Raw genomic sequence first — 26,660 nt, 5'->3', positions numbered from 1 at the left:
TCACTTTAAAGTGTTTGTATCAAACTTTCCTTGCATGTAGATGGTCATGGATGCATGGTTGCTGGTGGTGCAATAGATGTACTGAAAATGCTATGTCCTTGTATGAGGATTTTCAAACTGAAACTTTGTGTTTTGAAAATACTCCAAAATCAGTGTATAAGATACTTTTTTTTATTCTTTTTGGCTAGCCAAAAGAAAACCCTTAACCTTCCGGCAAGGGGTACCCACCATGGGTTTCAAACTCATGATGACTCTCAATTTGGTGATGTTCACAGGTTGCCCCTACCAGATGAGCTGAGTCCTTTTGGGAGAATTTCGACCACTCAAGAATAATTTGCTTGTTTTCTGTGACACACCTCAGGCACTTCTCTGGTCTGGAAAATAAAAAAAGATCAACTCAAATTAAAGAATTTTCTTGGTTATTAAGCCATGGTCCAATATGGGCAATCAACCTTTATGTTTGTGAGTGTTAATTTGAGGAAGAAAATAGTTGGTGGACACCCACATCGGACACGTTGATCATGCGTGCTCAAAAACGCAATAAAGGGCCTTTAGCAGCGGTTGCGGCTAAAGGCCATTTGAGCAGATGCGCGGCATGATGCCCCGTTCGACGCTAAAGCCCTCCGTTGCTACTCGTCCCTTTTGCTTCCTTCAAAGCTAGACAATGAGTACAGTGTTTTTTCTGAGGTAGTGGTCCAAATGGTTCTGATTCAGATAGGATCATGGTTGATCTGTCCTAGATCCAAATGTTAATCTATAGGACCAAATCTGAATCTGAATAAGATCTAATTTCCATGAAATAGAGATAAATACAAATCCAAATTTTATGTAGTAATAATAATTCAGGTAAAGAAAAAAAAGGCTGGAAACAAGGGCTTTTCATATAAAAGTTTTTTGTTGGATTTGGTCAAGTTTCAAACACAGATCTCACAGAAAACATTGATTTCAAACCATATCCGAATCCACAGATCCTATTTTAGGATCTAATATCTGAGAATAAGGTGTTTTATCTGGGCCTGACCAAACTCGATCCACTTTCACCCTATGAAAAGGTACCACTTAAGAAACAATTAAGCGCCAGAATTTTTACATGGAAAATGTTTTAAAGATAGAGATTTTACCATGATTGGATCTTGTTATCCAACCCTGAATCAAGATCTCTCCCACCTAAGGGATCCCATACCCGGTCCACCTTTTCAAAAAATGGATACAATTTTGGGTCAATCATGACTAGAACCATATCTGAAAGGTTTTCATATGATCATATGATTCATATCTGGCCAAATCAGTTGGGATCCGGTTCCTTGTTCCTGATCCTTTCATAATCTCTCTCTCTCATCCTTCCAACCCAAACCAGACTGTCTAATTGCAGCTGCAGTCAATTTTTTCCAAAATTCTCTAAGAACCCCTTCTCCTGCGCCTCCATCGTTTGCAGGAACCCCCTTCCTCCGTCTTCCCCCTTCCCCAGTTTCCCGTCGAAACCCAATTCAGGGCCCGTTTGAATGATAGGCCCATTCCGTTCTGGGCGCACTCATTCACACGAGTGCATCTAGAACACCATTGTCGCAATTGTATCCCGCCAAAGCAGGACATGAGTCACAAATGTGTCCCGTGTTTGGTGCAGGATGTGGGTCTCACTATCAGCGGATGAGTGTCTCACCATTCAAACGAGTTACAAATGTGTTCCACATTTGATGCAGGATGTGGGGGGACTTACTATCAGCGGATGACTGTGTCGCGCCATTCAAATGCACTCTCAGGTTTATAAACTTGTCATGTGAGATCCAAACACTTGAAGACTATTTTAAACAGCATTGATGTCTCAAGACATCATTTTCATGAAAATAAGATTTTAGGGATCTTTCATCGAAAAAAGATTTCAGTGCTCCCTTAGTGAAAGTGTCTCAAAGTTTGGAATGAAGGACTGATCTTTCTGGACAATTTGCTTTGCTTCGGCTTGTGAGAGTACAACCAAATCCACTTGGACATATTTGACCAAACTTGCCAACAAGTGAATAGACTTTTTTTTAACAAGATTAAAAGAACAAAAACTATGCCATGAATTTTTAATATGATCTGTATACATTGATCATAACATAGTAACCATGCTCAACACAAGTGACCATAATGTCAGAAAAAAAGGAAAACAAAATGAAGGCCCAATACACCATCAATTTTCACAAAACGCTCTGCCTGATGCTTCCTAAAAGTTCCAATAAACACTAAGCAGGGCCAGGGGGAAAGGAAAATCCTGCCCATAAGAAAGAATAACAAAAACACCCTACATTAGGGGCGGCAATTTCTGACACGACCCGCCAACCCGCATTTTAGCCGGGTTCGGGTTTGGCTTAAACGGGTTCGTGTCATAAACAGGTCGACCCGCCTAACCCATTTATTAAACGGGTCGGGTTTGTGTTAGGGGTATGCCAACCCGCCAACCCGTTTAATAAACGGGTTAGGCAGGTTGGGTCAACCCATTTACCCGAACCCGACCCGCCCGCTAACCCACCAACCCGTAAACTTTTCAATGTAAAACACTGAACCCGACCCGCCAACCCGACCCGTTTATTAAACGGGTTAACCATGTCGTGTCGGGTTACCCGTTTAATAAATGGGTCGGGTTCGTGTTTGCCACAGTCGACCCGTTTAATAAACGGATCGGGTTTGTGTGTTGAGGTATGCTGACCCACCAACCCGACCAGATTGCCCACCCCTACCCTACATACCAGAATCTTGCCCTATGTGGATTACCCCCCAGCTGGTTCATCAAAAAATAATAAGCCATACCAGGGAAGGGTCTCCCTTTTATCAAGAGAGAGAGAGAGAGAGAGAGAGAGAGATCAGTAATCAAAGCACAAAGACATCAGAATAACCCAAGCAATGCCCACGATTTTGATTTATGATGCATATATGGTCAGAAATAATTCTTTAAATATCTGATCTGCTCTGTAATACAATTAAAATTTCCAAGGAAGCAGGCTAAAGCGGTTATGCAATTGAAGCACCTTGCCTCAGGTGCCTGCAAGCTCCCAAGCAGTTAAAATACCAGAAAACACCTCTTCTGCTATACATATATCCTACAGACCCTTCCTTTCTATAACAGACATGCAGAAACATTCTGGTGATATTCCAACAACAAATATGTCCGGCAACTTTGCCAAAACAGTAAAAACTTATGAGAACATAACACCCAACTTTCTTGCAAAGTCATCCCCATCCTCATCATCCAAGTATTCATCCTCTGCATCTGGATTTTCTGCATCTTCTGATTCTCTCTCTCTCTCCATATTTTCCACAACTTGGTCTTCAGAATCCAACATCGCTGCATCTTCTTCCTGGGGGGCATTATGATCCACATGTATTGGTGATTCATCATTTTGAAATGGGTGGGCTTCATCTGTTGAATCCAATTTATATTCAATCTTTCCAGCACTGGCAGGACAATGGTTATCCTGGTTAGACTCTTTCTTGAGCTCTAAAGGCTGAGCCATCGGGATCTGTAAATCTGTAACATCAGAGTTGCCATGTCCTTTTTCTATCTGTCTCTCTTCATCTTCTTTCTTTGAATCACACATGTTCCCAGAACCTGGTTCTCGCTTTTTCTTGATGATCTCACTGAGAGGTTTTGGGCCCTCAAATGAAAGCAAAGCATTGGGGTCTTGGCTTGAACACTTTTTCAGCCTCATATTGTTCTCAGCTTCCCCATGGACAACTTGACTCCTTAACGCCTGTCTGTTTGCTGAAGCAGAATTCTGTTTTTCATGGCTCTCAGAAACCTTTGCACTCTTGAGCTCTGCAAGGCTTTTCGGTCCAGCGAAATCCAGAGACTCTGCTTTTCGTTCTTCAGCTCTAACAGTTTGACCTCTCAAACTTTTCCCCTCAAAAGTGATATCTTCATCCGTCTTTCCTTTCACCTTTTCATGGTGTCTTCCCTGATGCACTCCAGGCCTGCTTGGAGATGATCTTATCCTCATTCTTCTTCTCTCGCCTTCCATATCTGAATATGACTCAGAGGACGAATCTGGAGAGGGCCTTCCTGGGAATTTTATTCGGCCACGAAGCCGCTTACTTAAGGAGCTTTCAGTGCTCGGATGCTTCAACTGTTCCTGATGAGAATACCTATGATACCGATCCTCAACCAACTGATCATCCCTCCAGTATGAATCCCCATGATGGTTAGGACTGGCAATCACTCCTGATCCGTTATCCCTTCTTCGCTTTGAGAGCCGTTGGCGCAAATCCTGCCCATCTTTCTTACCAGGGCTTTCCTCTCTCAGCATCAGACTTCTTTCTGCCATGGATGATCTCTCTAAAATCCTAGCCACGGGAGCATGGCTTTGCTCCCATTCCAACTGATCCTGTCTTCGCCCATATACATCATAAGCACCTAATTCCCCACGCTCACCATCAAACTCACCAACGGCATCTGTGCCAGAACCCATGCAATCAAAACCCCCAAGGGAATTCAAACGTCTGCCGCCATGTCCTAGGGCACTTTCCGTATCTGGATCAAAATACTCTTCTTCCTCAAGATCATCATCAACAAGAACATCAAAGCCAGGTGAAGATTCACCTAAGCATTCATCAACATCTTTACCATTTTGAATTCGTTCATCTTGTGGCTGGGATTGGTGGAGTCGGGACCTAATTAAGTTACTTCCACTAGGGACTGATATAGCAGCTTGCGTGAACCTAGTAGGCTCATCATCCCAATTTATGGATGCCTTATTTTTGTGAACTGTGTTTCCAATAGAAAGCAAGGGTACAGGTTTGGAATCAGCTTTTACTGGAGGTACGTCCACTGGCTGCACAACTTTTGCTTGAGGAGAATTCTTTTGTTGCAAAGTTGGATTTGCAGTTCCATTCACTGTCTTAATGGTATAAGGATTTGAAACAGGAGCAGTTTTTGCAGTCTGAGGCAAAGCAGAATCACCAGTAGGCTGTGAACCATGCATGAAAGGACACTTATCGCCCTTTAAACAGAGGCCTTTCTGGAAATAATAGCAAGGAACCTTCTGCTTGTTAGAAGTGTAAGAAACAGGGTTATAAGGACCAGTTGCATATTGAGGGAGTTGTGGTGGCACTGCAGGTTGTAAAGAGGGCTGAGATGCACCCACAGGTGTTGTTGCTGAAACTCCTCGAAATCCATCAAGTGGCTGGACAAAAGAAGATGAGCCAAGTACTTAAAACACATTTTTTCCGAAGTGGGTGCAGAAAGTAACAGTAAGGCAAGTAGATACTCATTCAAACGGGATAACGCCTTATACAATACAACCATAATTCAAGCATCTGGCTATCAAAAGACAACCAGAGCATTCTGGCATGCAGTTTAAAAATGTGGTAACCTGACCCGCTTGAGTACAAATCTGAGGTCAAACAGTCTCAGTTTACCTGCCTGAACTATGCAAGCATTCATCACATAAAGTCTGGATAAACCAACTTAGGCAAGATGATGGCCAACAGGGCAAAGTGACTCAGCTGAGCCTGAATATATTGTACATGCAAGCATTCATGACTTAAAAGTCTACCTAAACCAACTTGGGAAAGAGGATGGCCAATATGCAAAGTGTCTCGGCTGAATCAGAATATATTGGATTTTCACACAGATGTACGCAACCTCCACTATCCAAGGTCGTGGAGATGCATTGCCACAAGAACAGCAATAAATTTTTCATCAATAATGATAACACAGCTCATTTTCCTTATCATGCAAGTGTGCAAAACAAATGCCACAATAACTGAATAGATTATTAATAAACAATCCACATACCAGAAGAAGGTAGAAATTGAACTTACCGGATGCCTAAAAGCACATTTTGGATTCAAACAGTTACCATTCATCCAGAACCAGCAATCCCTGGGGTTAATTCTTGCACTTTCACTGTGGCGATACTCACAATCACCCCCCTGAAAAAAGATAAAAAAAAGGTCATCTTAGAGATGCTTCCAATGAATCATGCAAATCTCAAAATCGTTATTATTAGAAAATCAAACAGCAAAAGAGAAAATAGGAACATAAGACTGAACTACAAGCATAAAGCTATTGATGAAATCGAGAGCTAAGGAGAAAAATAAAAACAAAACAGAACTACAAAAATGACAAAATCCCAAGGAAAGTTTACTAGCAGAGTTTCACACACTAGTAGAGAACACAGGCTAAGGCTGGCATGGAGATGGTGTATACAATAAATTCTTAAAGATAGTTGGAAGCAATTAGGAATTTGGATCATCAAATCTTCAAGAAACTGGTAATCGTAGAATTGGACATATATTCCTCAGTGAAACAGGATGATGACGATGAGCACATCATTTAGTTCTATAAATATTATCCAGTTATATAGGATGACGAGGTTGAGCAGGCCATTTAGTTCTAGAACATTGATGTGGGAGGGTCTCTCTCTCTCTCTCTCTCTCTCTCTCTCTCTCTCTCTCTCTCTCACACACACACACACACACACACACACACACACACACACATATGCAACCTGAAAGAATACAATGAACAAATCAATTTAGGGAAAAATCAAGAAAACCAAACAAGAGAACACTCTAATGAACTAAATTTTGTTAAAACCAGTTCTTGCACTGGCAGGTGGTGGATTTTGTTTTGGATGGGTGAACACAAGAAAAGAATCTATCACTGAAAAGCATCTCTATCGGCAAGGCAGAAAAGAGTGCATAACACTCACAGAAAGGTCATTATATTTCCATTCAAATATATGAAGTCTAACATAAGATTTATATGCATGAAATTCTTGTATAAGAATTACATCTAATGAATCAGTAAATGACCAACACACCCCTATATCTTAAACAAGGACAAACACATTTTCTTTATGTGACATACAACTACGAAGAGAAGGGAATGGCAGTGCAATGCAAAATATAGGAAAAGGACAGAGTAGAAAGCTAAAAACATATTTAGCAGAAATGTGATGTAGTATGTAGAGAGAACTGAATCAACATCACTAAATGTGTATCACAATACAGATTCAACATTAAGCATCCTTAATCACATTAATTTTTGATGTCAATCATTAGACCAGTTACTGATAAATGGTCCCCAAATTAATACTAATAGTCGTAGTGCAAAAAATTCAAAACCCAAATGTTCTACAACTAAACACATTTTTCAGTATTTTATGTTCTCCAATAATCAAATGTATGATGAATTTGGGAGTAGCAGCTAGTAGAGGAAAAGATGGTAAGCATTAATAAGATGATGATTCTTAATCCTCTCCCTTGGGGTTCTGCTAATGCATGTTGTACTGATTATCAATCGGTTGTCAGCATTACTCTTTCACATTTCAAAGGAAAACAATTTATCCTTCCATTCACTCAGGAACTCTGTGCTCTTTCTGTGTTTTCTGCCAATCAAAACAACAGAGTTGATTGTTACAAACCAGATATTTCACAAGCATTCATTGACACAGGTCACCAGCTATATGTGATCCTAGAGGTCCTTGGACCAAGATTCTTTATACACTGATTTTGTGCAAACGTTGTATCACCAGGCAAGACAGTCCAGCTCTTCTGACATGAACAATCCAAGCACATGGTTGCATAATAACAAAGTATATCACTCAAAAAATTGTGATTGGGATCAACCTTATGCAGCCAGGCTCATGTATCGTGGGAGCAGTTTTCCTCCACATCTGTATTTGTATCTCAAAGCAAGATACTTTTCACACCACACCTATCATAAGTTTATTTTTCTTTCAAAATTTCCAAACAAAAACAAGGAAAAAAGCAGAAGCTAATTTTTACCTACATATTGATTGAAATCCCTATAATCCCTATAAACTATTCATCCATTGTCTTAAATTGTAAGTGGCATTACAAGATAATTATCCCCACCAATTACATCATAAAAGGAAACAAGCTCAACATGCAAATATAAAGAGATCCATGACAAAAACTGATATTAAGGATAACAGGGAATATACATGCAACATAACAAGTTCAACTCAGTAAATTCACCAATGGCAAGACAAAATGAGATTGCATTTTTGGTGGACTTCTTAAAGAAAAGTGGTCTTTATGTGATCTATACATACAATTAGATGTCACACAAACTGCAAGATATGAAAAAACACTAGCTCTCTTATAGAATAAATAGAATTCATCCCTCATTCTGCACCTGTAACTAAGCTTGCCGTAATCAATGTACGGATCCAGTCTGATGGCTACCATCACCATAAAATTCGTAATAATGGAAAACTCTCTGGATGTAATAAATCCCCATAAAGTTATCTCTCATTCAAATACATCAATCAATGCACCCAGAAGTTTAAAAATAATTTCTTTGTTAATATATTCCTCAATCCTTAAAGGGGAAACCAACTGAAATCTCCGAAAGAAACTAGCTCATGTAGAGTTACAGTTTACATACATATCAAGTGCAGAATCAGCTCAGATCTCCAAGATGTATACATTCTACATCGACTTGACCATAATTTGTAATAACTTCCCATGAACTTAGTTTCCTTAGGTTTTGGGTATCCACAAATTTTCTGAATAGCCATGCACGATACCAACTCATCTCCCCAAAATGTGTGCCAATAACAAAAATAAATAAATTCAAGATACCTCATGCTCGTCCTCTAACAGTAAAGCTACCACCATCCTATCAGAAAGACTTCACTCCTAAAACATACCTTGGGAATATGTAAGTCACATATCAAGAAATTTCTTTTTCTCGTTCAGAAACCTCAACCAAAACAGAATCACAAATGGGATAATGGCTGATGATAATGATACTTCAAAACCTTCAACTGCAACCAAATATCATAGCAAAGGACCACATGGGTCACAAACGTCTACAACACCAACAGCGCCAATGAGCTCGAAATTTCACCAAAGCAACAAGAACAGCCCATCTCATGAAGAGGGGATATTTTACATTACCATTGTAACTCAGATTTTCTAAGCAAACAACTAATAAAAGCTGCCGGACGAGAAGACGATAAACAACCACACTGCCTACTGAAAGATTTAACAAGAAGGCAACAAAGAAACAGATTTCCAGCAACACCCATATCGATGCAACAAACAATCCAAAGGCGTTCTCCAATAACCAAAATGGGAAAGATTTCTGCACCAACAGAGCATATAAGCAAAAGGGCATCGGCGAAACCAGAAGAAAATAGGGTAAAAAGCAAAAGGAATCGAAATTGCGACCTTGATGCATGTTAGAGGAGATGCAAGGAAGTAGACGCAATCCGTGCTCCTCTTCTTGGCCTCCTCCTCCAAGGTGGATTGTGGGTTCGATTCGCGAGAACCCCCATCCATGATCGGATCTCTCTCTCTCTCTCTCTCTCTCTCTCTCTCTCTCTCTCTCTTCTGGGGGGGATTTACAGAGATAGAGACTCGGAAAAATAAGAGGAATTGGGGGGAGAAGGGAGATGGGTATTAGAGCAAAGGGGTCATCTGATATGGATCCGCGTCCATCTGGGGCAGATCTGACGGCGGTGGCGAGTACGAGGGAGGGACGCTCAAACCCGGGAGGGATGGGAAGGAGAGAGAGAGAAATAGAGAGCTCATCGACCTAAAAGGCTCGCTGGTTTTTTACGGCTTTCAGGAGCAAACTCAAAGCTCAAATTACCACTCTCTCTCTCTCTCTGGGGTTATATACGTATATACTAACCTCCATGTGTTCAACTTATCTGTATTTTATACTTTGTTTAGAATACTATACCTCTCTCACTGGATTCTGTACGGTATACTATATATATTGACTTCCCTGTGTATTTCAATTTATCTGTATTTTATAACTCTCTCTTGTACATCAAATTCACCACTTTGTTTTCTTAATAACCGGGGCACCAGTCTAAAAAATTATCCACGCTTCATTCTTCCTTCATGTCCTTCATCTTCAGTCCAAACGGGGCGAGTCATTTTCCTAGTCTTTTCGCCGCTGTCGCCTTCTGCCGTTAGAGAAATGTTAGGGTTATATATATAAGATTTATAACATGTATACAGATATAATAATAATTTATTTAAGGGAGATTGAGGACAAGGCAAGGTGGGGCAGGGGCAAAAGTAAGTTCATCCCGCCTCTATCCTTGCACCAGTTTTGATTTTAACCTCCATTCCCCCATTTCATATCCATCTCCAATCCAAATGAGGGGAGGCGGGGGCTGGGGCCCCATTTCCCTCAGGTAGGGATGGCAGTGGACCCGGGTAAAGCGGGGCCCCACCCTACCTCGCCCCGTTTGGACTGGGGATGAAGGGTATGAAACGGGGATGGAGGTGGGGACGAAGGTTAAAATCCATCCCCGTTCGGGGATGGAGGCCGGGATGAACATACCATTTTCCCTGCCCTGCCCCGTCCCTGCCACTTTTCCCCGCCTCATCCCCGTTTGAACCGGGGATGGAGGACATGAAACGGGGATGAAGGCGGGGTGGAGGTTAAAATCCATCCCCGGCGGAGATGGAGGTTCTAATCTTGAGGCGGGGCGGGGGTGGAGACCTTGTCCCCCGCAGTGACAACCCTTCATGCTCTCATAAATTGAACCCCATTGCCCTCATGTGAGATGAACTGGTATCTTCATCCAACCATCAAATGGAAACCCATTCCAATCTTTGTCTCTCAAGTTTTTGTTACTTTTCTCATCTTTTACGAAGATGCAGCTCAACTTACTACACTTTTTCCTTTGAGTAATGCCTTTCTCTTATTAAATTAGTATTAGGTACGGATATTATTAATATTATTAGTGTTTATGCACCTCAAGTAGGTTTAGATGATTCCATTAAGCGTCGATTTTGGGAAGATTTAGATGAAGTAGTACAAGGGATATCTTATGGAGAAAGGCTTTTCATCGGCAGTGACCTTAATGGGCATGTAAGCATTAGTAGGGATGAATTTGAGAGTATCCATGGAGGTTATGGTATAGGAGAAAGAAACGAAAGTGGAGAAAGGATTTTAGATTTTGGTTTGTCCTATGATATGATCTTAGCAAACACTTGGTTTAGGAAGAGGGAGTCTCACTTAGTAACATTTAAAAGTGGGGTTAATACGAGCCAGATAGATTTTTTCCTACTTAGAAAGAGAGATAAGGGTTGTTGCATCGATTGTAAGGTTATACCTTGAGAAAGTGCAGCTACACAACATAGAGTCTTAATTTTAGATCTTAGAATTAGACAATGCCGCAAAAAGGATAGACATATGATAGATCATAGAATTAAGTGGTGGGCACTGAAAGGAGCTAAACAAGGAATGTTTGTAGAGCAGGTAGTTAAGGAAGTTGATTGGTGTCTCGAGGAGAATTCAGAATCAATGTGGAATAAGATAGCGGGTGGCATGAGAAAGGTGGCTAAGGAGGTATTAGGTGAGTCTAAAGGCGGTGCACCGCTAGGTAAGGATACATCGTGGTGGAACGATGATGTCAAATTAGCTATTAAGATTAAAAGAGAGTGTTATAGAAATCTAAGTAAGAGTCGTGATAATGAGAATTTGGAGAAGTATATGATAGCAAAGAAGGAAGCTAAAAAAGTAGTTCAGAACGCGAGGGATAAGGTATATAAAGAGGTTTATGATAAGTTGGATACCAAAGAGGGCAAGAAGGATATTTATAGGCTTGCAAAGATGAGAGATAGAAAATTGAGGGATCTGGGTATGGTTAGATGTATCAAAGATGAAACGCAAAGGGTTTTAGTCAAAGATGAGGAGATTAAGGAGAGATGGAAAGATTATTTTGATAAGTTATTTAATGAAAGGCATGCTCAGGATCTTGGAGACTTGTTCATTCCTTTTCATGAGATGAATCGTGACTTCATGCACAAGATTCAAAAGAAAGAAATTGCAGAGGCTTTGAAGAAAATGAAATCAAGAAGGGCAGTTGGCCCATATGGTATACCTATCGAGACTTGAAAATACTTGGGGGAGAAAGGTTTAGAATGGTTGACAAATCTTTTTAACAAGATTTGGCAGACAAATAAGATGCCTAATGAGTGGAGGAAGAGTACTTTGGTGCCTCTATATAAGAATAAAGATGATATACAAGATTGCACAAACTATCGTGGTATAAAACTCACGAGTCATACTATGAAACTTTGGGAGAGGGTGAACGAGTCTAGGTTGAGGAAGGTTGTCATGATATCGGAAAATCAATTTGGTTTTATGCCTGGAAGATCAACTATGTAAGCTATACATCTTCTTAGACAACTTATTGAAAGAAATAGAGAGAGGAACAAAGATTTGCATATGGTTTTTATTGATTTGGAGAAGGCATACGATAGAGTACCTAGGGACGTTCTCTGGTGGACAATGATGAAGAAAGGTGTTTATCTTAAGTACATTAGTATAATTAAAGATATGTATGAAGGAGTAGTAACCAATGTCCGCACTTGTGGAGGGGTAACAACCAATTTTCCTATAACGGTTGGGTTAAATCAAGGATCTGCTTTAAGCCCTTTCCTATTTGCTATAGTGATGGATGAGCTTACGAGATCAATTCAAGAAAATGTGTCGTGGTGTATGTTGTTTGCTGATGATATTGTTTTGATTGATGAGTCTAGAGCTGGGGTTAATGCTAAGTTAGACTTATGGAGACAGACATTGGAAGCAAGAGGTTTTAAGTTGAGTAAGAGTAAGACAGAATACATGGAATGTCGGTTTAGTAAGCAACGAAGTAGTGATGGGAGTGTAGTGAAGCTTGGTGAGCAAGAAATACCGGTGGATGATTGTTTCAAATATTTGGGATCTATCATTCAAAAGTATGAAGAAATTGATGGAAATGTAAATCATAGGATAAAGGTTGGGTGGATGAAATGGAAAAGTGCAACTGGAGTGTTGTGCGATCGTAGAATGCCATTGCGGTTGAAGGGAAAGTTTTATAGGACGACTATTAGGCCCACTTTACTATATGGTACGGAATGTTGGGCTGCCAAGAGACATCATATTCAAAAAATGAGTGTAGCTGAGATGCGTATGCTGAGATGGATGTGTGGAAATACAATAAAAGATAAGATTCGGAACGAGAAGATACGTAAGAAGGTAGGCGTTGCACCCGTTGAAAATAAGATGAGAGAGAATCGTTTACGGTGGTTTGGACATATTCGGCGAAGGCCTAATGATGCTTCAGTTAGAAGGATGGAGAAATGGGAAAATATATTAGTTAAAAGAGGTCGGGGTAGGCCTAGGAAGACATGGATGGAGGTGATAGGAAAGGATATGAATGCTTTGAACCTCACCGAGGACATGGCATTGGATAGAAATGATTGGAGGAGAAGGATTCATGTGGAAGACCCAAAATGATTTTCTTTTTTGGTTCATATCGCCGACCCCAATTGTTTTGGGATGAAGACGTAGTAGTTGTTGTTGTTGTAATGCCTTTCTCTTGGAATGCTGTTGCTCACATCATGCCCGCTAATAGGGGTGACAACTGATCGGATTTGGTTCATACTCAGTGAATTCAGACCTAGATCCAACTTTGAGGTGCTGGTATAAGGTTCCGACATGAGTCTGATTGAATCCACTATAAAGAATACTCGGGTATTATTAGAATTACATGAACCGAACCCAGTCAATACTTGGTAAAATAATATTTTTATACTTTTATATTGAAAATTTGCAGACCTTAATTGGAACTCAGGTCAGACTAGGGTTTGGTTACAAATTTCACAAACCATACTTGGCTCCATATAATAATTTTTCTGTCTGATCCCGATTCTAAAGGGTCATCTTCGGTATCACCAAATGACATCCCTTAGTAGGGATGAGCCAAGCCGACCTGACCCACATTGGGCTGGGTTTCGGTCAGGGTTTTAGGCCCTGACCCACTAGAAACAGGACCGAAACTCTGCCTGTTATATAAATGGGCTGGGCCTGGGTCTGCCCACGACCCAATGGGCCTAAGTTACCTAAGTAATTGCTTTATTAATATAGAAACTAAAGCTAAGAAAGTAGGGTCTGATGTAGTTTTTGCATTGGCGGATTATCCAGTCTGATTATATATAAAATATATCTAAATAGCTAATGGGATCTTTATCTTTTTTCCATCCATATCTAACTCCAAATACAAATTTGATTAGGCTAGATATGATTAGGTCAGATTCAGTAATGCATAGATGCGGTCCGAGCCTGACCCATTTGCGTCGTAATACCAGCATGAGATTCGCCTAGGCCATCCGAGATGTGGCTGGTATAGCTGGCTGCATTACATACATGATTCGACCATATCATGTTGGATTCCAGAGTTTGATGTCCAGCTTACTTGGATCAATAGCCAAATCTGATATGTATTATCTAATTGCGGATGGGCCTTTTGGATGACAGTACCAGTAGAAGGCAAGTGCAGGCTATGCAGTTCTTTTTTTGTTTATATATATATATATATATATATATATATATATATATATATATATATATATATATATATATATATATATATATATATTTACATTGAGAAATCCGGATCAGAGTCATAGTCACGCTGGTTCAGTCAGACATACTTACAGTCGTTGTCCTGGCAGCGTAAATCTCTGTGGCCTTACCCCTGGACCACAGGAAGTCACCATGCAACCTAAACAACCTACCTAGCGGCTTAGGTCCCATCCTGCTAAGCAAACTGTGCACTTTTAATCATGAGTTTTTCTTTTCTTTATCTGAACAGATTTGATCATGAGTTTAGCAGAATTCTCTCTATTAAGGGCATATTCAAATATGTTTATATATCTCTATGTATGTATGTATGCATGCATGTTTTTTTATAGCTATAGATGTAAAGCTGTACAGATATCTTGGAAAGATAAACAACCCTACGAACCATGCTGTATAACTTTGTTTCATTATTATAAAGGAGGGGGACCAGCTTGAATATCCAGAAAAAAAAAAGGATTCGTTAAGAAACTTTAAAACATTTTAAATTCAAATTTAAGGAATAATGAAAGGCAGAGTGCAGTTAGGTACCAAAAAATTGATGAACACAATTTGTGCCTGAGCTCAATTTGGGTAATTTCTGAATACAAACTTTCAACAGCTGCCCTAATGGCAACTTTTTCTCAAACTGACACCTACTCATGCCATAAGTCCCCTTCCTTTTATCTGTCTTGATTGTGAATCTTGTGATTAGTGTAGCTTGTTGATATACTTTAGGGCATGTTCGCTTTGGCTACAGGTAGGCATACACAATCACAGTCGACAAAGTAAAAGTTGTGATTGTTTGTCGCAGGGTTAATCTTGTGACCAACTTTTCACATGATTCAAGGCAAAAACAATTGGTAATCACAATCACAAATTATACTTTTTTCATGTTTCTATAACCTTAAGAAAGTGTTGTAATTGTAATTTACAATACAAGATCTTGAGAAAATCTAAGAGGCAGGGTGTATCAAACTAGTTTATTAGACCCATGGGCTGTAACTGTAATAATTTATTACTTGACATGATTAACATGAGTGACTTAACATGGCTTTTGTCAAGAATTGAAATGACCATTGTCCCTTGCTGGGAAGGAGGTTGGCTTCCAAATGATCTATCACCTAGGGATGCACAGCAAGTCGAGCTAGCTCAGGCATGACTCGTTTAAACTTGACTCGAACTCGTTAGAAAAAATAAATAAACCGAGCTTGAACAAGGGTTTAGGCTTGGTACACATAAATGAGTCGAGTTTGAACAGGCAGTCCAGCTATATCAACTCAGTAACCCTGATTATGCTAGGCTCACATGGTTATAAAAAAAATAGATTTTTATATGTATCTATTTTGTTTATAATGTTAACTCAAAGAAGGTCTTAGCCTAATAGATAAGTCATTGGTCATCTCTGGAAGTAACATGGATTCAAATCCTGTTTTTTTCTTTCTTTAAAAAAAAAAACATTTTACACAATTTTCAAAAAGTTTAAAAGCATTTTTAAAATAAAGATTTTCCGCTCAAACCCATCTTGAGACATGGTTGAGCTTAAACAACCAATTTTTCTTCAGAGCCAAGCAGAGCCACCTACTATTACCGGAGTCAATTCACATTGAGCATCATGGTGGATTATGTGCTCTAGGACCAGGGTATACTATATCCCTTTTTAATTAGCAGGGTACACTGTATCTTTGTACACAAACTGTATGTCATATTCCACAGAATGCTAAACAAGCCACTGATATCACCCCAGTAACTTGATTAGGGATGTAAGTGGTTCGGGTTCAGGTCAAATGTGGCCAATACCAAATCCAACTAATTGGATACAGTCTAGTTGAAGTCAGATTCGGATGAAAAAAAAACTAATACCAAATTTGATTAAATACTAGGGATGAAAGTGGACCAGGGTGGATGCGGGGGACAAGGTCTTCACCCCCACCAAGTCTCAAGATTCTGCCCTCCATCCCCATATTGGTTTTGATTTTAACCTCCATCCTTGCCTCCATCTCCGTTTCATGTCCTTTATTCCCCAGTCCAAATGGGGCAAGGCGGAGCGGAGCCCCATTTTCCCCTGGTCCAGTGCCATCCCTGTTGGACCGTCGAAGGGTATTTTAATTATTTTACTATGGAGATCGGGGACGGGGGGGGGGGTGGGAGTCCATCCCCGCCTACATCCCTGCACAGGTTTTGATTTTAACTTTCATCCCCATTTCATGTACTCCACGGTTCAAACGGAGTGGAGCAGGGTGGGGCCCGTTTCCCTTCAGTCCACAGACATCCCTATTAAATACATGCAATCAGATTTCCCAGCAGTTCAATTATGAAATCCTAAACTGAATCCGAATCTGATTATTATTAAAATTCAGTATTCTTTTCCAAATCTGATTCATGGGAGTCGGATTCCAGTTGGGTGTAGGATAACATCCAACCCGTTGACACCCACATGTCTGATGGTTGGTATGAATATACACCTCGGATCAAAGTCAACATCTTTCAACTTGGAATGCCTTACTTCAACCCACCTAATCAAGTGTGCAGAGCCCTCATTGGCACTTGCAGGTCATAGATTTTGATGAGAACAAGAAAGAAGAAGATCATTCCTTTGAGGTGCTAGCAACATAGACTGATGTGACATTTCCTGAGGCTGAGGTTCTTAATGAAATCCTGGAACTTGAGGACATGAGGTTCCAGTCTATTAAGATGTGCTTCAAATATAGGTTGGATAGGATGGATCCTGAAAAGGAAGAACACGTCCACACACGCAAACACTCATGATTTTAACGTGGTTCGGTCTAACATGACTTATGTTCACCAACTCTCTATCCTGCACGATAGAGAGAAGGGAAACTCTCTTCAAATCCAACGTTGGAGAGATTCATAATTCAGTTGAACCTCTCAAGAGTACATCCAGTTTTGGAAAGCTGAAGATTAATCTTCGTTAGAATTCATGTTGGATGATCCACTTCTCATCTCCACTTAGATTCAAGTTGGGAGGAGTCCTCTCATTGGGAGAGATCTTCACGTTAGGAGTCCAAATATTGGCAGGTGGCTTCGCATTGGGACTCTTCCCACCTGGATTATTGTTGGAACATATTTTCCTTCTCGGACTCATATTGATGTGACTTTGGATCTGGATCTCCTGCTATCTTAACAGATGCAGCGTGTGGCTGCATGATAGGATGGGTCTGGGTCCTTCATTTCACTGATCAAGAGATTTATTAACCGATCTGCAGTCAGTGTTAGGAACCCTGATGTCTGTATTTCTGATTTTTTTTTTGGAGCATACCCATTGGAAGGGTAAGCCTCCTGACTGGCTGTTGTACAAGGGCTGTCAGTGTTAAGGTCCTGAGAGCCTAGGATGGGAGTCTTTTCTCCCAGCGTGATAGTAAAAAAATAAGAAGAAAAAGATAATTCCTTGATGTTGCATATACAGTGCCAGAACACAAATTAAACTAATAGAAATACTAATGAAGAAACATTAATCAAATAATTAGAAAACAAGCAAGTAAACCAGAAAGCAGAGAACCCATGACCAAGCAAAGGTTTAAACAACTCAAAACTAATATTCTTTCCTTTTTTCTACAATTGAAATTTCTAATTCTACTCTATTTTTAATATGAAAATTTATAGTCGTGGTTTATTTCCAAATTAATTATCTTAGTATATATTTTTCTTTAAGATAATCAGAGAAAACGGACTCATTCACCAAGTTCATTGGCGTAAAACCCCCATAGCCCCCTTGCCCACCAGGGAATACGCTCAACTTCGGCCTCACGTCAAAGAACATGCATACCTTGTGTTTCAAACACGCAATATCTCGTCATGAGTGGTGCCTACCAATAGAGCCCTTGCGAGTCCTACTGTCAAGGAATGATCACTTGACCTACCGATGAATCGAAGAAATAGGCACGAAAAAATCAAAAGGAGAAAATAATCACACACGAAAACAAGGATTTTACGTGGTTTGGCTAAAACTACCTATGTCCACGACCGCATTGAGTCTTCTTCTTTTATTGATTGGGATGCAGAATATGGAGGATAGATGCCTCAAATAAAAAGAGTCTACACATTTTACAAAGAGTCTACTGGTACTGCTGGATATAAAAGGTGCAGAGTTTAGGGTAAAATTATGAAAATACCTTAAACCTTAAAAAATTTGCCTACGCAAAAATTTAAGATTTATATTCAGGTAGGAAACAGGCTCCGCACTCCTCCAAAGCCTACTACATGTCAGATCTGATCTATATCTAAATTACTTTCTCCCTCATGAAATGGGTGTGGATCTTCATACTAAAATATTGACATGACTTGGACATCCTACTCATGATCTGCATTCTCCTAGGTTGAAGAGAGCTTAGTCGTTCTAATCTGAATATTTTGCTTCCTTCAAAAAGAAAAACTGAATCTTTTGCTTGTGCTTCTTTCAATTGAGCTCAATCCAGTGTGTTATGAGCCCACATACAACTTTGAGGTGCTCTGCAATCTAAAGATGTAATACACGGTCCACTTCAAGAAGCATAAGAAAACTAAGCACACACTTCCTAAACCATCCACTATCATCAGTAACAGCGTTTAATTGAATTTGATAGCTTTGGATCGAATAGGAATAGCGAGATCCAATTCGTAGAAGCTTTGAAAACAGCAATTTGAATCTCAGTATTTAACATCATTCAATTTAAGATTTGGTATTGATTGCTGGTAGGTAAGATTGTTATATGTTTCCTTAGGATCCAAATATTAGATAGCAAGTGAGTGGATATGTTTGAACAAGATGGCTTGGCTTAATGCTGAAAACAGATTTTTGTCGATTTTAGATCATAAGAACGAGAGTTGGATTACCCGGATCAGTTAAGATTATTTTGGAAAGTTCCATTTCATGTAGATGGGAAGAAAAATGGGTTGGATTGGATGAGTGGAATATGATGGCTGGGTTTTGGATCAACTTGAGGATGGCTTTTATTTATGTTGACTGGGCTGCTGAAATGAGTGAAAAAATGGGTATTTAGGGATGAATTGGATTGGAGGGGATTTTTTTTCCCAAGCCAACACACACAGACCACCTGTAAAATTTGTAACGTACTTTTCAAAAGGATATCCTCAACTTTTTATTAAATCCCTAATAGATCCTCAAACCAGACACGCACGTGAACATATAAAAGAAGAGGTATCTTAGAAGATATCCAATAAAATTGAAACATGGCCCCTGGTGAAGGATGACACGAATAAAAAAATGGTCCAAATTTTTTGCCTCAGGAGTAGTGGGATGGAACCTAGGCCGCTAGGCAGCTGGTCTAGGTTTAAATCCCATGGGCATCACCCCATGCTCAAGCCGAAGCGTGATGACTCCTTGGAGGAAAGCGCTTAAGTCCACGGAGTTTTACGCTGCCAAAACTGCGACAGTATGGTAGGCAAAGCCAATGCAGCTCCGTCAGCATCACCCCATGCGCAAGCCGAAGCGTGATGACTCCTTAGAGGAAAGGGGTAAGTCCACGGAGTTAAGTATGGTAGGCAAAGCCAATGCAGCTAGGTCTATGATCCTGGGGGTGGTTTCTCCATATAAATATATAAAAAAAAACATATAAAAGAAGAGTACAGACTTGTTAGATTCACAAAATGTCATTGATATGATACGCTGAAATAGCAACATAAGGTCAATATACGATCAAGCTTTCGTCAGCCTCTTAGCTAATCAGGAGTTGCAGAAACATAAGGTATACCATACACTGCACAAGGATAACCATCGAAGTTGTTAATTCAGAGCTGGGTTTCACCTTAATAAACATTACGGATATAAACTGTATTATTTCCGGAAATAGTAGGTACATCAATGATCCTGCAGGAAAAAACAAAGAAATTGTCAGTATGAAATCATCTTTATGATATACAAACTACACTGTGACAGGTTGAGTGTAGGTCAACCTGGCTGGACCAACATCTATGTTCCTGACCAACTGGACCCAACCCTTACCCAAGCCATGCAGGTTAGACAGTAATGCATGATGCTATTTGCAAACAATGAGCTCGTACGAGAAAATACAAGTTGAAAATGGATTGTATCTGCATAACATTTACATGATCTGAATTTCACTCTTGCTCAGTTGAGGTACCGAACAGAAACAATCCATCTTCCCCCTTTTTCTTATGGTACTAGGTACCAACATAAGGATACATATCCTTGAGAACCACATACGGTTCGTTGGGTGCTTCACCAGTATCCAATCTGTTTTCAGCCATTTATCCAACGACTACAAGAGCATGATGTACTTATATATAATCCTGCCAATTGCCCTAGAACTTGGATATTCTATGACTCGAGGTCGATCTCAGAAATAAGTGAGAGAACTCAGTTGGCTTGCCAGAGTTGGGTGTGTGCCAAAGAAAACCTTTTAAGTATTCATTCATAGATGTGTACAAACCATTTCTCACAGTAAGCTGAGCACTCTGATGAGCCAGTAGAGGATCCTGGAGGTTCAGATCCCAAGATGGCCACTGTTGCTATATTCTTCATAGCACTCGCTGCCGCGCTTCTGAGTCCCCATCTTTTGCATGTCCTGAGGTGACAGAATCTTGATATACCACACATTATTTACAAACTCCCTACAGAGAATAAAGCAGCCACATAAGCCAACTACTTTTTTCCTGGTTATTTCTGTGCAAGGTGAATATCATACGAAGTCTAAGAAACAAAATAGAAAGCACAGGCAATTTATGGAGACCAACTCAGGAGTTCGATGGTAAATATCAACCAAGTATAACTTAGCAAACCAATCATGAACTAGGGTCAAGTTGATTGATTATGCACATCGCTTTAATGGCAACCAACAACAGCCCAACTAGATCATGTTGACTTCCTAAGTCGTGTGTGTGTGTGTGTGTGAGAGAGAGAGAGAGAGCAGTAGGGCATTAAGGGCAGAAGAGTTACTCCCAAGGGTCATCTCCCATGAGAAGCACATCGTTCTCACGGTCAACAAATACAAGCTGCCAGCCTGATCTCAAAGGGTCTTCCAGGAGACCCTCTAGCCCAAACATTTGACAGAGTTCACTGCGTAGCTCATGGTAGCTGCTAAACCGAGCAATGTCTAGTGATCGCCCAACACAGCCAGATTTGTAAACCTGCATCAGTCACCAAGTAGATTAATTACCACTGTTTCAAAGTTAAATGTGCCATTTTACAAAATATGAGCTTTCATATTCTCACCTTCACAAATGTTTTGTCAGATGGGTCAAGTTGTCCCGAATTTTGGAGAATTCCTGGTGACTCTACAAGACAACCATAACCACTTAGCATAGGATTCTGGAAACCAGAAGTAGTAAATTGCATGGCTGCCATGTCACCACGGCTTCCAGCCATGGCAAGATTTGAAACAACATTAGGGAGTATTAGTGACTGGGAATCAATGTTAACACCAAACAAGGCATTCTGGTTCTGGTAGTCGCGGGTGCAATTTTCTGGCTCCACTCCAGTTTCTCTGCCAGGAAATGGTGGAAGCAAACCTGAGTTTCCAAAAGATTCAATTTGAGGAAATGAAATCTTGGATGCCCAGGACTCCTTATGTGGCTCAACAATGTTAGCTTGATTATCTCTCATATTGCTCAAAAGACGTGCATTTTCTTCAGCAGACAGAGGGCCCAACAAACTTTGTATGCATGGAGTTAAAGAAGATGAGAAGGCACCATTTGAATATGCAAACAGAGGCTTTTGACATAAGGCAGACAAAAAGGACAATTGTGGCTGTTGACTACTTGCAGGATGAAATGGCTCATTATTGTTTTGCAAATGTTGCTGCTGCTGTTCACTGAATGGTTGAAAAAATTGCTGATGCAAAAGGTGACTCTCAGCCTGGTTATCAAACATTGCATGTGCCTGCAGATTGAGATGGCTCTGCATAGGTTGCGTTTGTTGAATGATATGCCTCGGTGTTAGAGGGCCAAGTCTGCTTGAAAACTGCTGCTGGAATTGGCTGGAATTTGGAAACTTCAGTAATGATTGCTTAATGAGATTTCCACTTCTTATTTCCGGCCATGCCACACTTGACACAGATTGAAACTGATCATGCTCAGCCTCAAGTGTTGATAGGTCAAGCCTTTGTTTCATCCATGGGTTAACACCAGCACCCCTAAAATTCAAGGACTGAGAACCCTGCACATCAGTATCAGCTTTCGGCCACATAAGAGCATTCCCATCAACTGCTCCATGGTCTGCAAGCAATGAAATAGCCTTCTTACTCAAACATAATAATTTTTGTAGAATAAAGAAATACATAGAAACCGAGGCAGATAGATAGATAGATAGATAGATAGATATATATATATATAGAGAGAGAGAGAGAGAGAGAGAGAGATGTCAAAAACATGCATTAGGTCTAATCTCTTCTAGTTAAATAGAGATTAGCCAAAAAGGATAAAATTACATATGAGTCCCTTATTATATATAAAATACCTAAAAACAACTTTAAGAATAAGTAAAACTTTAAGTGGTCGACTATTCTTAACACTCCCCCTCAAGCTGGAGCATAGATATCAATCATGCTCAGCTTGCCGCAACATTTTGAGAAACTGTGTCTGGCAAGAGGCTTTGTAAAAATATCTGCAACTTGGTCTTCAGAGTTTACATGCTTGGTAGAGATATGTCCAGCTTGAACCATATCTCTTATGCAGTGAGAGTCAACTTCAATATGCTTTGTCCTCTCATGAAATACCGGTTTATTTGCTATATATGTAGCCGCCTTGTTATCACACATCATCACCATAGGAGATGAAACCTTCACTTGAAGATCACTCAGCACAGTTCGAACCCACATCAATTCAGCTGTTGTTTGGGCCATAGCCCTATATTCATATTCGACACTCGACCTAGCAACCACGGTTTGCTTCTTGCTTCTCCAAGAAATTAAGTTACCTCCCACAAATACACAGAATCCTGTGGTAGATTTCCTATCCTCTATAGACCCAGCATAATCAACATCAGAGTAAGCAACTATCTCCATAGTACCCCCTTTCTTGAATAATAACCCTTTTCCAGAAGAAGATTTTTTAAGTATTTGAGTATCATCATTGCAACATTCCAGTGTACCTCAGTTGGTTTGTCCATGAATTGGTTAACCTTGCTTACAGCCAAAGCAATATCAGGTCTAGTCACATATAGTAACTTCCCTACCAGTGAGCGATATCTTCTGCTATCAACAGGTTTTGACCCCTCTTCCAACAAATGAACTTTGTGATCCATGAGAATATTTGTTGGTTTAGCTCCCAACATTCCTGTCGCTTTTAATAGATCAAGAACATACTTTCGTTGAGACAAAACTGCGCCCTCACTGCTCCTAGCCACTTCTATGCCCAGAAAGTATCTAAGTGGACCAAGGTCTTTATAGCTGCAATATCTTTCATGTTATCTCTTGTAAGGATGATGTCATCCACACATACCACCATAACAACTAGACCTGAGTTAGTTTTCTTAATAAATAATGTGTGGTCTGACGCTGACCTATTAAAACCAAACTTTGACATCACATTAAACAACTTTTGAAACCATGCATGAGGACTTTGCTTTAGACCATATATCGCCTTTCTTAATCTGCACACCTTCTGACACTCCCCTTCAACCTCGAACGCAGGAGGTTGTTGCATGTATACTACCTCAGACAGATCCCCATATAGGAATGCATTTTTCACATCGAGTTGACACAGATTCCATCCATGATGAACAACTACGGAGAGAACAAGACGGATGGTACCCATCTGTGCAACGGGAGAAAATGTCTCAAAGAAATCAACACCATATGTCTGAGTATAACCTTTTGTTACCAACCTGGCCTTGTATCTTTCAATTGAACCATCCTTGTTGATAATTTAGAAGAATAGTTTCAGCAGATAAGGCTGAAATAAATGCTTTCATCTGATTACCAATTCTGGCATCTGAGACAAACTGAGACATAGGATATAAGGTACGTTGTCGTGTCTCCTTTCTTAGAGCGATTGACCTGTTATCATCAACATGAAGGTCATTGCTATCAGGAGCAGTTACTTCAGGAGAAGAAGAAGATGGAGGCACTGGAGGAGGTGGAGCTCTACGTGCATATACCAATGAAGGATTATGAAATCTTGAGGTAGATAAAGGTGGACGCGGTAATTGGGGCACGGATTCCAAAAGAAAAGGAGGAACAAGAAGAGGAAATGAGTCATTTTGATCAACTTGCATCTGAGCCTCAGCACTGGAATAATATGGAATAGACTCGAAGAAAGATACATCCACACTGACATATTCCTGACGGGAAATCGGATCATAACATCGATACCCCTTTTTATTTTTTGGATAGCCGATAAACATACACTTAGTGGCTTGAGCAGCTAATTTATCACGATCAGGTCCAAGTCTGTGCACAAAGCAAACACACCCAAATACCTTAGGTGAGAAAGAGAAAAGCAGTACATTAGGGTACGGGATGCACAAAGGAATTTGGCCTTCCAAGGATGATGAAGGCATGCGGTTGATCAAATAACAAGTTGTGATAATTGCATCACCCCAATATGAAGCATGAACATTGGATTGAATCATAAGGGTACGTGTTACATCAAGGAGGTGCATGTGTTTTCGTTCAGCCACCCCATTTTGTTGGGAAGTATAGACACAAGTGGTTTGAGGTTGAATGCCATGGTCTAAATAAAATTGCAACAATGCTTTGGTTTTAAACTCACCAATGCGGATAATCTTAACAATAGATTCAAACTGAGTTTTTATTTCAATAACTAAAGATTTGAGGATACTCGGAACTTCAAATCTTTCTTTTATTAAGAACACCCAAGACAACTTAGAAAAATCATCAACAATAACAAGATAATATTGACACTGGGTCATGGTAAAAATCTTACTAGGACCCTATACATCCGCATAAAGAAGTTCAAAGACCTTATGACTGGACTGACTCTGACTAGAAGGAAACGAACTCCGATGATGCTTGCCCAACTGGCATGCTTCACACTGAAATGATGTAGTAGACGGAATTTGAGGAAAGACACGACGAAGCTTTGACAATGAAGGATGTCCAAGACGATGATGCCATTGAATAGGACTGGAGGAATAATCAACTGCAGCATAAATGTTTTTCATTGGGTGATGTAGATAGTAGACTCAATTTTCTTCATAGCCTCCACCAATCTTCTCCGACAGTAAATCCTGAAAATGACAACACACAAGATCAAATATCACTCTACAATTTAGCTCTTTTGTGAGACAACTCACTGAGAGTAAACTTTGAGGAAATGAAAGAGCATGAAGGACATTTTTCAACTGCAAGGAAGAGTATATAAAAACATTTCCCTGACCAATAACCGGAGAGGAACTCCCATCTGCTAATGAGACCCCCCGATGTGCAGTAATATCCTTTAGATCTAAGAAATTTTGAGATTTCCACATAGATGTCTAGTGTTAAATTATGTAAATCAATCTTGTATTTTCGTATATATATTTTATATATATAAGGTAATACATATACATATATGATATATATGTATATGTATCTACCTATTATATATATATATAATATATATATTGCTAAGGGTAGTTTAGGCATTTTACATATATTCATTTTCGTGAATATGTTTTGTAATTTTTCTTTTTCTTTTGATTTATTTCTTTTCTTTAATTAATACAACTTGTACTTGTCTTGGGAGGGGCCCAACCCACTAGTCGTTGGACCCCTCCAACGGTCACATTTGTGACCGTTGGAGGGGCTCCAACGACTATGTGGAGCCCCCTCCAAGGCCTCCTAAATGCCCTATAAATATGGGTTGCTCCTCTTGTATTTCTTCAAGGGTTTTGGGATTATTGCCCAACCTTTTCTTGTTTATGAATCTTATGCGTGCATTTGCACATTTGTGATTTTGTGTTCTTGTGTTTTTTGCACAAGTGTTCTAAGTGTTCTTGGTGTGTGTATGTTTACACATTTATTCTCAAGGAATCGATTATAGTATCTTGTTGAAGATACTTTTACATGGTATCAAAGCGAGGTTGAAGAAGAAGGATTGTGATTCGCCTTCACTTGCGTTCCTCGAAAAACGTGCCTTCAAGCTTTTTGAAATCGAAGTGAATCATCTTCCTCGGGCAATATTTTAGAAGCTTCTTTTGACAAGAAAGACGCGAAAAAGATTTGAGGTACGTATTATTTCTTGTCTTATTTCCTCCCTTTTCTCTCTTGGGTTTAAGCTTAATGGCTCAAACTATCATGTTTGGGCCGGGAATATGGAAGCCCATATTAAAGGAAAGGGGCTTTGGGGTTACGTTCATGGATCTATACCGGAACCGGAACCC

At 39.9% G+C, this 26,660-nt stretch overlaps 2 protein-coding genes across 6 annotated transcripts in view; both read right to left on the bottom strand.

Moving 5' to 3' along the window:
* Positions 1-2,869: 2,869 nt before the first annotated feature.
* Positions 2,870-9,541, bottom strand: LOC149832508 (zinc finger CCCH domain-containing protein 19-like). Of its 2 annotated transcripts, XM_090014545.1 has the most exons (4): positions 9,181-9,295; positions 8,658-9,094; positions 5,797-5,907; positions 2,870-5,156 (listed from the first exon to the last, which is right to left on the bottom strand). In XM_090014545.1, the coding sequence occupies exons 3-4, from the start codon at positions 5,839-5,841 to the stop codon at positions 3,174-3,176; spliced, it is 2,028 nt and encodes a 675-aa protein (XP_089870671.1). In that variant the 5' UTR covers positions 5,842-5,907; positions 8,658-9,094; positions 9,181-9,295; the 3' UTR covers positions 2,870-3,173. The 2 variants fall into 2 exon arrangements, with proteins under 2 accessions (XP_089870671.1, XP_089870670.1); XM_090014544.1 differs by lacking the exon at positions 8,658-9,094 and having other exon boundaries at positions 9,181-9,541.
* Positions 9,542-19,953: 10,412 nt separating this feature from the next.
* The window catches only part of LOC149832507 (auxin response factor 12-like), a 95,820-nt gene continuing 89,113 nt past the window's right edge, over positions 19,954-26,660 (bottom strand). For all 4 annotated transcript variants that reach the window (XM_090014546.1, XM_090014547.1, XM_090014548.1 and 1 more), the window contains 4 exons: positions 21,552-22,552; positions 21,276-21,466; positions 20,770-20,950; positions 19,954-20,186 (listed from right to left, as the gene is read on the bottom strand). In XM_090014546.1, the coding sequence (XP_089870672.1) occupies positions 20,824-20,950; positions 21,276-21,466; positions 21,552-22,552 (1,319 nt within the window). In that variant the 3' untranslated portion in view covers positions 19,954-20,186; positions 20,770-20,823. The remainder of the gene's footprint in view (positions 20,187-20,769; positions 20,951-21,275; positions 21,467-21,551; positions 22,553-26,660) is intronic.

Source organism: Nuphar pumila, chromosome 7 (genome assembly GCF_984573655.1).
Source record: "Nuphar pumila chromosome 7, dmNupPumi1.hap1.1, whole genome shotgun sequence".
NCBI lineage: Eukaryota > Viridiplantae > Streptophyta > Magnoliopsida > Nymphaeales > Nymphaeaceae > Nuphar > Nuphar pumila.
This window is presented reverse-complemented; position numbering and strand designations above follow the sequence as displayed.